At 40.0% G+C, this 12,967-nt stretch overlaps 1 protein-coding gene across 1 annotated transcript in view; it reads left to right on the forward strand.

The window, feature by feature from the left end:
• Positions 1-666: 666 nt before the first annotated feature.
• The window catches only part of LOC111158998 (natural killer cell triggering receptor), a 58,042-nt gene continuing 45,741 nt past the window's right edge, over positions 667-12,967 (forward strand). Inside the window, exons 1-2 of the mRNA XM_022521357.1 lie at positions 667-776; positions 960-1,040. Coding sequence (XP_022377065.1) covers positions 983-1,040 — 58 coding nt within the window. The 5' untranslated portion in view covers positions 667-776; positions 960-982. The remainder of the gene's footprint in view (positions 777-959; positions 1,041-12,967) is intronic.

Here is a 12,967-nt window from a genome sequence, read left to right on the forward strand (position 1 = left end):
CAGGAGAAAATACTCGGAATTATATATAACAGAAGATTTGTATTTAGAACATACACATATCACCTGTTTAACAGAGCATTTGTACTCTGAACTCCCGCATTCAATGGTAAGACGAACACGAATACAACATGGGCAAAGGTCTTGAACTGACTTCACAAGATGAATGGGCTTGAACAAAGACTGTCCCTGCTATGCTGACGCCAGAGAGAAGACGGACGCACACCTAAGGCCTTTGAAGTGAAACAGTCTAAGAGGAAAAGAGTGTCATAACTACGCCTTGAGAAAACGAAAACAGGCCAAACGATCCGTCCGTTCACTGAACCTCGATTTCATTTCTCACGGCTTGCTCGCAGGTGTAGACAACACGGAAGCATCGCGATACCGGAAAATGCACGCACACTCACGGATCTTGAGGGAGGACTAAAGGAATCAGAGAGCGCAGGCGTGATCAGAGCGCCCAGATTGGGCGACTGACTCTACCGCGAGGAAAGGGGTGGGGCAAAAGAAGACTAGCTCAGGTAGAGGAGCGCCGGGCCAGAAGCTCCTCGGGAGCTCCCAGACCCGCCCACCTGCGCGCGCACTCTTCGGTTAAACACCCCCTTCGAGGCTGTGCTCTCGCGGTATTTGTCCCGACTCTCGCGGGGTTTAGCGTGGCACTGGGAGGCCGGCCTAGGGGAGGGGGTGGTGGTCGGTTAGTGGCGTTGGGCTCCGGCCGCTGCGGTGGCAGCGCTTTCCCCTCAGCTCACGGAGAGCTGCTCAGGCTGGAGGCCAACCAGGTGAAGAGCTCGCCCGCATGTGTGCGCGCTCTTTGGGAGTCGGGAGGCCCGGGGCTGGAGGGAACCCCTGCTCGGCCTCCCGTGGTATCGCGACAGGCCGGCGCGAGGCGATCGAGGCGCGGGCTCCGCCCCAGCCCCCGCCCTAGCTCCCGCCCTGATTGCTTTCCTCCCCCTTTCTCGTAGCTCTTGCCGCCGCCTCGGTCGCGATGGGGGCGCAGGACCGGCCGCAGTGCCACTTCGACATCGAGATCAACCGGGAGCCGGGTGAGCGGGAGGCTGGGCTCCTGCGGGGGCCTGGACCATCCTTGGGGAAGGGGAGGGGTCTACTCTCATCAACCCTCCCCCAACCCTTTTTGGGAGCGGGTAGGCGCAATCAGCACTACCTTTGCTCCTGAGCGAAAATCATTGGGAGAGGAGAGCGGCCGGAATCTGCCACTCCCATCCCACTCAGGGTCCGGGTCTCGCCTTCCGAAGCCCCTTGCCGGGACAGTAACGCCTTGCACCCCCGGACTGAGTGTTCGTACCATCCCTGGCGCCAAAGGGAAAGGGTGCAATCTGTCTCGGACTTTTTCTGTCTCAGGGTCTCTAAGGGGACAATCACTCCAATTCCTATTTCTGGTATTTTTCTCTGCTCTGAGGTTTGGATTCGTATATTCTGTATTTCCTAATTCTTGTATATCAGTAGGTTAACTCCCATCTCTATTTTTCTTTAAGTATCTTTAGCCAGAATTTCTTGGTTCATGGGGAAATGACTTCTTGAAAGTCTTATGTGATAAAGCGAAGTGTTCTGTACCAACAGAGACTTGCAGCACGCATGCATTTAGCATTAATGCTTCGTCCTTCAAGGAATCCAGCCATTCCTTAATATATATTACTGAAAATAAAGTATTTTTTTCTAAATGGTAGTTGTTTCATTTTAAATAGCAGAGCCTGCCGGGTTCCGAACTGTTTTCTTAACCTTTTTTTTTTTTTTTTTTTTTTTTTTTTTGGTATCTGTGACATAAGTTTTAGTTGGAAATAAATATGCAGTCTTTGTGCAGCATCTTGTCCAGCAGATTCTTGAGAGCCTGCTGCTGTCCAAGACTCTGGGGATATAGCAATGAATAAAACAAAGGACTCTTCCTTGTAGTTTGTATTCTGCTGGGAGAAGACAGACCATAAACAAGGGGAAAAAAATACAGTGGCTTGTAGTAGGGGTACTGTTTTAATATGTTGGTCAGAAAAGGCTATTTTGAGATGACAGGCAAACATCTGAAGCAGAGGAGGGGGTAAGCCTTCCTGGATGTCTCTGAGGAGCATTTCTGGCCAAGGAAGTTAGTACAAAGGCACTGAGGAGGGAGTGTGCTTTGGTGTTTGAAGAACTGCCAGAAGCCCAGGGTGGAGTAGAGGAGGGATGAGAGTAGCAGGAAATGGCTATAGACCACAGTAAGGACTTTTGACCCTGTGAGATAAGATATGGAAGGATTTTGAGCAAAGGAATGTTGTGATCTTAGAAATTTGGTTGCATTCTCTGTGTTTAATATTTTGAGCCTTGATCTTAATCCTTATCCTGTAGTGAGTCTGTGCTTCAGATAACAGGGCTTACTTTTTTTTAAGAATTAAAAATAGCAAATTGAACATATTAAATAAAAAAGCTATTTCCCACTGTCAAAAAAATTAAAAATAGACTCATGAAAAGTATTCATATCCTAGATTTGCAAATAACCTTTGTTATGAAAAAGCTCCAGAATGTGTTTGTTAAATGTAGAACGAATTTCATGCTTATACTGTTCTGCATTAAACCAGTTGATAATTGGCAATTTCATATGGTTCAATCTCCTATATAATACTTCAAGCACTTTTCAGTATATTACCTAAATAGTAGGTACTTGATTTTTACACAACTTTTAAGGATCACTTCAGCTGTTCAAGTGAGGTACCCTGCTTTGTAAGATTTAACCATTAGTAAGTATGTCATTGAGTACTTAGCCAAGTGATATTCTTGATTTCTTGTATTGTTAATACTTTACTTACTGTAAATAGAAAGTAGTATCAAAGATCCTTTAGGAGTGACCATAATGACCACATTAATGAGAGATCAAGAAGTACTGATAAGGGGCACCTGGGTGGCTCAGTTGGTGAAGCAACTGCCTTCAGCTCAGGTCATGATCCCGGAGTCCTGGGAGTGCCCCATGGGGAGGTCCCTGCTCAGCAGGAAGTCCGCTTCTCCCTCTGATCCTCCCCTTCTTGTGCTTTCTCATTTTCTCTCTCAAGTAAATAAAATCTTTTTTTTTTTTAAGATTTTATTTATTTATTAATTTGACAGAGAATGACATCGAGAGAGGGAACATAAGCAGAGGGAGTGGAAGAGAGAAGTAGACTTCCTGCTGAGTAGGGAGCCCGATGCGGGGCTCATCCAGGATGACCTGAGCTGAAGGCAGATGCTTAACGACTGAGCCACCTAGGCGCCCCTCAAATAAGTAAAATCTTAAAAAGTTCTGATAGAAATTGAGTTGAATGCAGCACAGTATGTATTGTTTTCTATTACTATCCATGGAAATTTGTATGTTTTATAGTAATTTATCAAGGCTTTTGAATTACAAAATGAGTTTAAGTTGGTTCCTATTTGAAATAATTCCAGGACTATACTTTAGGATTTTTTTTTTCAGAAGGTTTTTAATTAAGATTTTAATTTCTTCAAAAGTTGCAGAACTCTTCATCTTATTTCTTCTTGAGTGAGTTTATCTGTGGGATTTGTAGTGATAGCTCTTCTTTCATTCCTAATATTGATAATCTGTGCCCTTTGTCTTTTTTCCTTGGTCTCTGGCTAGAGGTTTATCACTGTCATACTTACCATTTCAGAAAACTAAATTTTGGTTTTGTTGATCTTTTCCCCCTATTTTCTTCCAGTTTTAATGATTTCTGCTCTTCATATCTTTTCTGTTGCTTGCTTTGGGTTACTTTGCTCTTTTTCTAGTTTCTGTAAGTGCAGATTTGTATTGTTGACTCGAGACCCTTTTCCAGTATAAGGATTTAATGCTATAAATTTCCTTTATATGCATGACCCCACAAATTTTGACATATTGTTCATTTTCTTTCAGCTCAGAATATTTTCTCTTTTCCCTTGAGGTTTAGTCTTTGGCTCAAGAATTATTGAGAAGTGTTTTAATTTCAGAGTACTTGGCTATTTTGCAGTTTTTGTGTTAATGATTTTTACTTTAATTCCATTATGGTTGGAGAACATACTTTATATGATCTCAGTTCTTCTAAATTTATTAAGGTTTGATATGTTCTATTTTAGTGAATTTCCCATGTGCACTTTAAAAGAATATATATTCTGCTGTTTTTCCATGGAGTGTCCTATAAATGTCAACTTGAGTCAGTTGGCTAATGGTGTTGTTCAGTTCTTCCATATCCTGGCAGATTTTTTTGTCTTCTTGTTCTATTGTTTACCAAGAGAGGAATATCGAAGTCTCCGTCGATAATTGTGGATTTAATTTCTTCTTTGAGTTCTGTTAGTTTTTGCTTTATTTTGTTTGAGGCTTTCTTATTAGTTGGATGCATATTCATTTAGGATTGTTATGTCTTCCTAACGAATTGACCCTTTTATCGTTATGTAATGACCCTTGTTATTCCTGGTAATTTTTCTTGCTTGGAAACCTGCTTTGTCTGTTATGAATACTGCTACTTCATTTTTTTGTTAGTGTTTATCTGGTATGTCATTTTCTATCCTACTTTTAACTTATATTTAAAGTGTGTTTCTTGGGGTACCTTGCTGGCTCATTTGGTGGAGCATGAGGCTCTTGATCTCGGGATTGTGAGCTCAAGCTCCATGTTGGATGTAGAGATACTTGAAAATAAAATCTGGTGCACCTGTGTGGCTCAGTCGGTTGAGTCTCCAGCTCTTGAATTCAGCTCAGGTCATGAGCTAGTGGGGCCCTGCATTGGGTGTGGAGCCTGCTTGGGATTCCCTCTCCCTCTGCTCCCCGTCACCCCCCCCCCAAAAAAAAAACCTTGAAAAAATAAAGTGGGTTTCTTACAGATGGTAAATAGATGGGTCTTTTTTTTTTTTAACCCATTCTCATAATCTTTTAATCAGTATACTTAGGCTTTTACACTTAGTGCAATTATTATTTGTTTGGATTTGTCTTAACTGTTTTTGCTTCCTCTGTTTTCTTGCATTCTGGGTTATTTGAATATTTTTTAGTATTTCTTTTAAATTTTTCTGTTGACTTTTTGATGATCTTTATAGGGTTTTTTTAGTGGTTGCTTTAGAGATTATAATATATATCCTTGGCTTTTCACGGTGTACTTAGAATTAATATTTTACCACTTCAGGTGAAATGTTGAAACCATCCCACTATGTAATAACCCTTTACAACCTTTTGTTGTATTGGTTATATGTATTACATCTACAAACATTGAAAGCCTTTGCCTTCAAATGTCACACATAATAGCTTAAGAGGAGGAAAAAATACTCTCATTATTAACTCACGTGTTTACATTTCTGATTCTTTTTTGTTCATTTTTGAAGTCTTATGTTCCCTCTGGTATCATTTCCCTTTCACCTGAAGAATTTGTTTAAAGCATTTCTTTCAGAGCAGAACTTTGGCAATAAGTTCTCTTTATTGGTTTTCTGGTTTTGGTTTTTCACCTGAGAATTTTACTTTGCCTTCTCCTTTTTTTTTTTTTTTTTTTTTAAGATTTTATTTATTTGACAGACAGAGATCACAAGTAGGCAGAGAGGCAGGCAGAGAAAGAGAGAGGAGGAAGCAGGCTCCATTCTGAGCAGAGGGCCCAATGCAGGGCTCGATCCCAGGACCCTGGGATCATGACCTGAGCTGAAGGCAGAGGCTTTTTTTTTTTTTTTTTAATTTGACAGAGAGAGAGATCACAAGTAGCCAGAGAGTCAGGCAGAGAGAGAGAAGCAGGCTCCCCGCTGAGCAAAGAGCCCAATGCGGGGCTGGATCCCAGGACACTGAGATCATGACCTGAGCCGAAGGCAGCGGCCCAATCCACTGAGCCACCCAGGCGCCCCAAAGGCAGATGCTTTAACCCACTGAGCCACCCAGGCGCCCCTCTTCTCCTTTTTTTTTTTTTTGTTTGATTTCCAAGGGGAAATCTTTTTTTTTTTTTTTTTTTAAAGATTTTATTTATTTATTTGAGAGAGAGACAGTGAGAGAGAGCATGAGCGAGGAGAAGGTCAGAGAGAGAAGCAGACTCCCCGCAGAGCCGGGAGCCCGATGCGGGACTCGCTCCTGGGACTCCAGGATCATGACCTGAGCCGAAGGCAGTCGTCCAACCAACTGAGCCACCTAGGCGTCCCTCCTTTATTCTTGAAAGATATTTTCAGTAGTTAAGGAATTTTGGGTTGATGATTACTTTTTTTTAGCACTTGAAAAATGTTCCTTCTGGTCAGTTTGGTTTCTGATAAGAAATCTGTAGTCATGCAAATTTTTGTTGCCCCATATGTAATGTGTTGTTCTGGTGTGATTGCTTTTGAGATTTTTATTTTGTCTCTAGATTTCAGCAGTTTTATTGTGATGTGTGTGGGTGTGAATTTCTTTGGTTTATTCTCTTTAGGGTTTCTGATCTTCTTGAATCTTTGTCTTTTGCGAAATATAAGACATTTTCAGCTACTGCTTCTCCAGATAGTTTTCTGTCCAACACTCTTTTTCCTATCTTTCCAGGACTTTGATGACACAAATAAATCTTTTGATGTATTTTTTGAAGTCTGAGGCTTTGTTCAGTTTTTAATTTTTTTTCCTCTCTGTTTTGCACATTGAATAATTTCTATTAATTGGTTTTAAGTTCACTTTTTCCTCTGTCATCTTCATTGTATTGTTGAGCCCATCTCGTGAATTTTTAATTTTGACCATTTTATTTATTTTTTTAATTTTGTTGTGGTTTTGCTTGAGATTTTGTTTTTCCATTCATTTTAAGAATATTTGTACTTAACATAGTGTGGTTGAAATAGCTGCTTTAAAGTCTTTGTCTAGGGGTGGTTGGGTGGCTCAGTCAGTTAAGCATCTGCCTTCAGCTAAGGTCATGATCCTGGAGTCCCAGGATTGAGTCCTACATTGGGCTCCCTGCTCATCGGGGAGTCTGCTTCTTCCTCTGCCCCTCATCCCGCTCTTGTGCTCTCTCTCACGCTGTCTCTCTCAAATAAATAAATAAAATCTTTAAAGTCTTTGTCTAACCATTTCTAGCATTGGTATTATAATAGAGTTGCTGTTTTTGCCCTTTCCTTATGGAATATGAGATTTTCATGGTTCTTTAAATGACAATAAATGTTGAATTGTATCTCGGACATTTTGTGTATTATGTTACATGACCCTGGGTCTAGTTTAAATCCTGTGGAGAGCCCTCACTGTTGGTGATGATGATGATTCTGTAGCAGGCAGTAAGCCTGGTTAGGTTTAGCCGGCAACCACCTTCTGCTGTTCAGAGTCATACCCACACATGTATAATGTTATGGTTGAGCCCTGGAGTTCATAACACCATGGGACTGTTTTCTTGAGGGAGCTCCCTCTTCTTTGAGATTTCCCTAATATATTCTGGCCCTTAGGGACTCCCTTTTTTGGTCATCCAGCCAGAAAGCCAGGGTTTTAGTTTCCTTACTCTACCATGTGCTTCTTATAAATATGTCTGTCTCTGAGGCTAAGTGGCAAGAGAATTGAGAGTTAAAGAGCAGCGGGGATTCTTCTGTGCTCTTAGGAGCACAGTTCCTCTAGTCAGAAGGATTCTTTGCCTCCCTTGAAGTTTTATGTGCTTGTCCGGTCACCACTGTTCTTGCCACCATCCCTGTGGAATTGCCTAGGAGCTAGAACTAGAGAATGGAAAGAACTGAAAGAAAACGAGATTTCCCCCATTCACTGTCACCTGTAGGGGTCTCTTTCCTCAGAGCTCTTCTGTACCCAGAGTGCAGTTCCAGGTTTCAGATTGCTTTTGATTCCCAGCCACAAGATAAGGTAGGAAAACAAAATTCATTACTAATTCGGTGGACTTTTTTTGTGTTACTTCCCCAGTCTGCCTGCTTCATTTTTTTTTTTCAGTGCTTAGATAATTGTTCCATGCTTTCTGTCCAAGGTTTCTTAGTTGCTTTCAGTGAGAAAGGTAGGGTGGAGTGTATTTATTCCATTTTTATTAAACCTGGAATTCCTTATAAATGTCTAAAAATGTTAACCGACAGAAATTAGCCAGTCATTTTTCATTGTCTTTACAAATAAGCTCTTGTTTCCTGAAGGCATTACTTTTTGTGTGAAATGTGGTACCCAGTTTGGAAGTGTGTGTGTATATATATGAAATCCTCATTGATTTCACATTGACAACTTCATTTTTCTGACAGACTTAACCTTAACCTTCTCTGGTTAAATGTTCTCTAGGGTTAGTGAGAGCCTCCCAGGGTGAGCATGAAATAGTCATCTTGTTTTTCCCTTTTTGGTGCCTCAGAAGCTTGCATTTTCCTTGCCTTATCATTCAGATCCTTGGAGTCCAAGGAACCAGGTCTTAGATATCTGCCAATAAACTGATTTAATCCAGGTTAGTCAAGAATGGCCATTATGGGTTTTTTAAGTACATATGAGGGAGTTATCAGTAAGTTAAGTGAGGGTCATAGGTTGCCTTTATCACAACCTTGCTACGAGGGTACACCAAAAGTCACATTTTACCATACATAGACATTAGCAAACAAGTATGCCCACACATAAGAAAAAAAAGTTCTGTAAGTTTGATGGTGTCCCAGTTCTGTTTTCTTTCAGTGCTCCCGGCACTTCTTATGTCATAGATTCCTGCTCTTGAATATTGTCCTGCAAATGTTTGTCAGGTACCAGAATACTGTAAACATGTGGCTAGCCTCGGGATTTTTTGGTAGACCCAACCTCAGGTTCTACTCCAGTTGGTGACCCTCCAGATTCATTTGTCGTGTTAATGTAAGGGTATGGAATAGCACCAGATAGCTCCAGATATTTTTGTTCTGTCTGTATATCACTAGTTCCGAACATCACTGATTTACCAGTAAAAACCCATTTCTAACGTGCATGTTGCTAGTAATAAAGCCCCAGGTTGATCAGAGATAGAATAGCAAAAGTATTTTTAGTAGCCATCTCTGAGGTGTGGCTTTTGATTCTCACTTTTAGAGGGTATTTCTTTCTGGTTAAAGTTTAAAAACTCATCATTTATTATTTTTTTTTTCATGATTCCATCAACATTTATGTAAGGTATTTCAAAGTAAATTACAGTTATACTACATTATAATAGTAAAATGATATAGACCTTTTGTTTTCAAATTGCAAGATGGCTTTCATTAGGGCCTAGGGTGTCAGACACCCATTTGTTCACTCTGATGACGCAACAGATATAATTCACAAGCAGTCAAGAAAACCTGTCTTCTACACCAGACATAACTGAGATTTGCAAAAATGTAAAATGATGACACATTAAAACCTCTTGTTCATTTTTGAAAATATAAATTATTAAAAATATTTGTGTTGGGACACCTGGGTGGCTCACTGGGTTAAATCCTCTGCCTTCTGCTCAGGTCGTGATTCCAGAGTCCTGGGATCGAGCCCCGAATTGGGCTCTCTGCTTGGCAGGGAGCCTGCTTCCTCCTCTCTCTCTGCCTGCCTCTCTGCCTACTTGTGATCTCTGTCTGTCAAATAGATAAATAAATAAAATCTTAAAAAAAAGTTTGTGTTAACATATAATGAGTTTATTAAAAACTGATTAACGTTTCTCCATTTTAATTTCTATTATGGTAAATATCAATAGATACAACCCATACAAAAAATCTTTAAGGTCCTCAGTAATTGTTAAGAATATAGAGGGGTGGGGCACTTGGGTGGTTCAGTTGGTTAAGTGGCTGCCCTTGGCTTAGGTCAAGATCTCAGGGTCCTGAGATCAAGTCCCCAGATCAGGTTCCCTGCTCATTGGGAAGTCTGCTTCTCCATCTCCCTCTGCTTGTGCTCTCTCACATTCTCACTCAAATAAATAAAATCTAAAAAACTATATATGGGGGGGGGGTTCCAAAAGCAAAAAGTTTGAGAACTACTGTTCTAGACACATGCTTTCACAGAATGCAAGCATTGGGCTTTATTTACAGATGTTTTGAACTTTTCTTTTGGCTATTATTTCACATTTATAAGAAGCTGAAAAATAAAATAAAAATCACCCATCTGTCCTTTATACAGAATCACCTCTTTACATTTTATTCCATTTGCTTACTTTTTTCTGCACATGCAATTTTTTCTGAATCATCTGAGGGTAAGTTACCTACATCATGGCTCTTTACTCATAAATACTTCAGTGTATTTTATTTAGCATATTTGTTTAGAATGGAGATGTTGCATAAGTGCAATGTAATTATCAACTTTATAAATTTGCATTGATGTGATACTTTAATCTACCATCTCTGTTCCTTCCATTTTTGTGATTGGCCCAAAAAGTCAATTATAGTATTCTTTCTCTTCCAATACAAAATCTAGTTTAGCATCAGATACTGCATTCAGCTGCCATGTCACTTTATTCTCCATTTTTATACCTTTTTTCTATTTTTTTTTTCTTTTATGACATTGACATTTTAGAGGAATACAGTGCCATTCCTCTTTTTTTTTTTTTTTTTTTTTAAAGATTTTATATATTTATTTGACAGAACACAAGCAGAGGGAGAGGGAGAAGCAGACTTCCCAATGAGCAAGGAGCCCGATGGCAGGGCTCAATCCCAGGACCCAAGATCGTGACCTGAGCCGAAGGCAGTCATTTAACAGACTGAGCCACCCAGGTTCCCCGAAGTTTGTTTTCAAAAGTGATAACCAGGGTATTTTTTTAGAGGAATGATTGGCTTTGGAAATTTTTTTTTTTTAATGTAGGCCTCAGAGCAATATTATAAAAACCTGGTAATTTATCAAAATAGATAAAAATAGATAAAGATAAAATATATAATAGATAAAAATATATATCTGAAATTGGTGTTTCTACTTCATTGATTAAAATTCACAAGGATCCAAGAAACAGTTGAAAATGGAGTACTACTTGTGACTTTGGGCAAGCCACCTGACCTCTTTATAGAATGGAAATAACTGTCAGTTTTGTCTTAATGTGGCTTTAAAGGTAGCACAGCAAAATTTGCTTATATTCAGAATTTCCCTTTAAACATCAGAGTCATCATATTTAAGATAGTTTCTGCTTTGAGAGTGAGGCATGTGGGGATCTGGTATGTACTAAGGGAACAGGAGAAAGGCATTTGCTATCTCATCCTCACCCTGGTCCTGAGCTTGTGAATAGAGTGACTGGATGCATTGGTCTCCACTATTTAGATAATTTCTTCCCTTTTTGTATACTCAGAAATTAAATAGGACTCCAGTGTAGTGGTAGTAGTAAAGTTGTTGGGAAGAATAATAAAATAATGCAACCAGCTACCTTACAGATAGTATTTTTATAAAATGAATTTATTGTGATGGCATGGATTAATTAAGGAACATGGTTTTAATTAGGCAGACTGCCGTTTGTGTTACAACAATCAGATAACAAGGTAGGGAGCTAGTATAGGAAACAAAGGCAGTTGAACAGCACTGCTCTTCTAAGTTATTCGAGTCTGTCCTAACTAATCTGAAAAACCACTGGAAGGATTATGCTAGTGAGAGTGCTGGGAAAAGGGGACAGAGTGAGGTGCGATCAGTTGTAGGATTTCCACAGTGATGTTGAAGTTTTACAGTGTACGACAGTGTACGCTTATAGCTAAAAACATGCCTTTATTAGTGATAACTCCTAACGAAAAAATCATTCTTCTTCTTTTTTTTTAAAGATTTATTTATTTATTTATTTGATAGAGATTACAAGTAGGCAGAGAGGCAGGCAGAGAGAGAGGAAGAAGCAGGCTCCCCACTAAGCAGAGAGCCCAATGCGGGGCTCGATTCCAGAACCCTGGGATCATGACCTGAGCTGAAGGCAGAGGCTTTAACCCACTGAGCCACCCAGGTGCCCCCGAAAAAATCATTCTTAACTGCAATCTTAAATTCCCTTTTCTCCCACCTCCCATTTTCCCATAGAAACCATTGTTTTTATATGTGATTTTTGATAATGCAGTGTTTCTTTAAATGCTATCGTGTTAGTTGCAGAGCAGACTGTTACTTGTAAAGAATCTGGCACGGTATCTGACATGATTTTTTTTTAAGTTGCTTTAATTATTGTGTGTGCCTGAACATGAGCCTGTACCCTGAGTCAAGTACATGGCTCTCATATTAAGGTATTTAGACAGACCTTTGTAAAGATTAAGCCTTTTTGTTCACATTTTAGGAAAAAGACTTGTTTCAGGTTTCTGTAAGCAAAAGGGTTTGGTGTGGTTTCTTGCCCTTTTTTTGGTTTGTTCGTTCATTCATTCAGAAATTGGGCCTGAAGAATGCAGTAATAACACCAGGCCTGATTGCATGGTTTTGAAGGCAGAAACATGGATTTTTATGGGGACTTTGAGAGGAGAAAGTTGACTTCATAGCACCCGCCTTTCCCTCCCCTTTCTCTTCCTCAACCCCAAGTGAAATATACAAACTTTTTTTTCCCCTTTTCTGCCTTTAACATAAGATGGCTGTTCCTTGTCTAACTCGTACCTCCTACCACCTCCCGCCCCCCCACCTTGAATCCCTGTGCTTTTCTGTTACTTTTCTACCTTTGTTGATATTTGTCAGTGTTGTTGCCAGGGAATTGTGACTGGCATTAGTGGTATGAACTAGCTGTCCACTACCATTCCTTACAGTTCTCTTTTGCACAGCATGTATGGAGTCTTCCCAGAATATATCTTTCAGCCTGAATCCTTGGGAGAATTTAGCGCTTACACAGATGGTCAGGTGTTCATTAAACACTTAGCTTACGGGGAATAAAAGCAGATGGAAACTAAAGAGATTTCTTTAAATAGGCAGAAAAAAGCTCAGGCTAAAAAGGGGAAGACTTGGGTGACTGACAGAGTTATCTAGAACTGAGGTAATGCTTTCAGAATTATCTCAGAAATTGCATTCAGAACCACTAGCTATGAATGCCTGACTGTACGCCTTGCTACAGGTAGTTCCCTATTTTAGTTTGTGTTCCAAGAGACTGTGTCTTAAGTAGATTGCTATTTGGTGAAATCCCAAATTCCTGTTTCCAGTCCGTACAGACTTGCACAAATCACTGAAGCATTATTCTTAATTAGATAATTTGTGTAAGTAGAAGGCCTAAAAAGGGTA

Source organism: Enhydra lutris, unplaced genomic scaffold (assembly GCF_002288905.1).
Source record: "Enhydra lutris kenyoni isolate GAN:26980312 unplaced genomic scaffold, ASM228890v2 scaffoldscaffold66, whole genome shotgun sequence".
NCBI classification, from domain to species: Eukaryota; Metazoa; Chordata; class Mammalia; order Carnivora; family Mustelidae; genus Enhydra; species Enhydra lutris.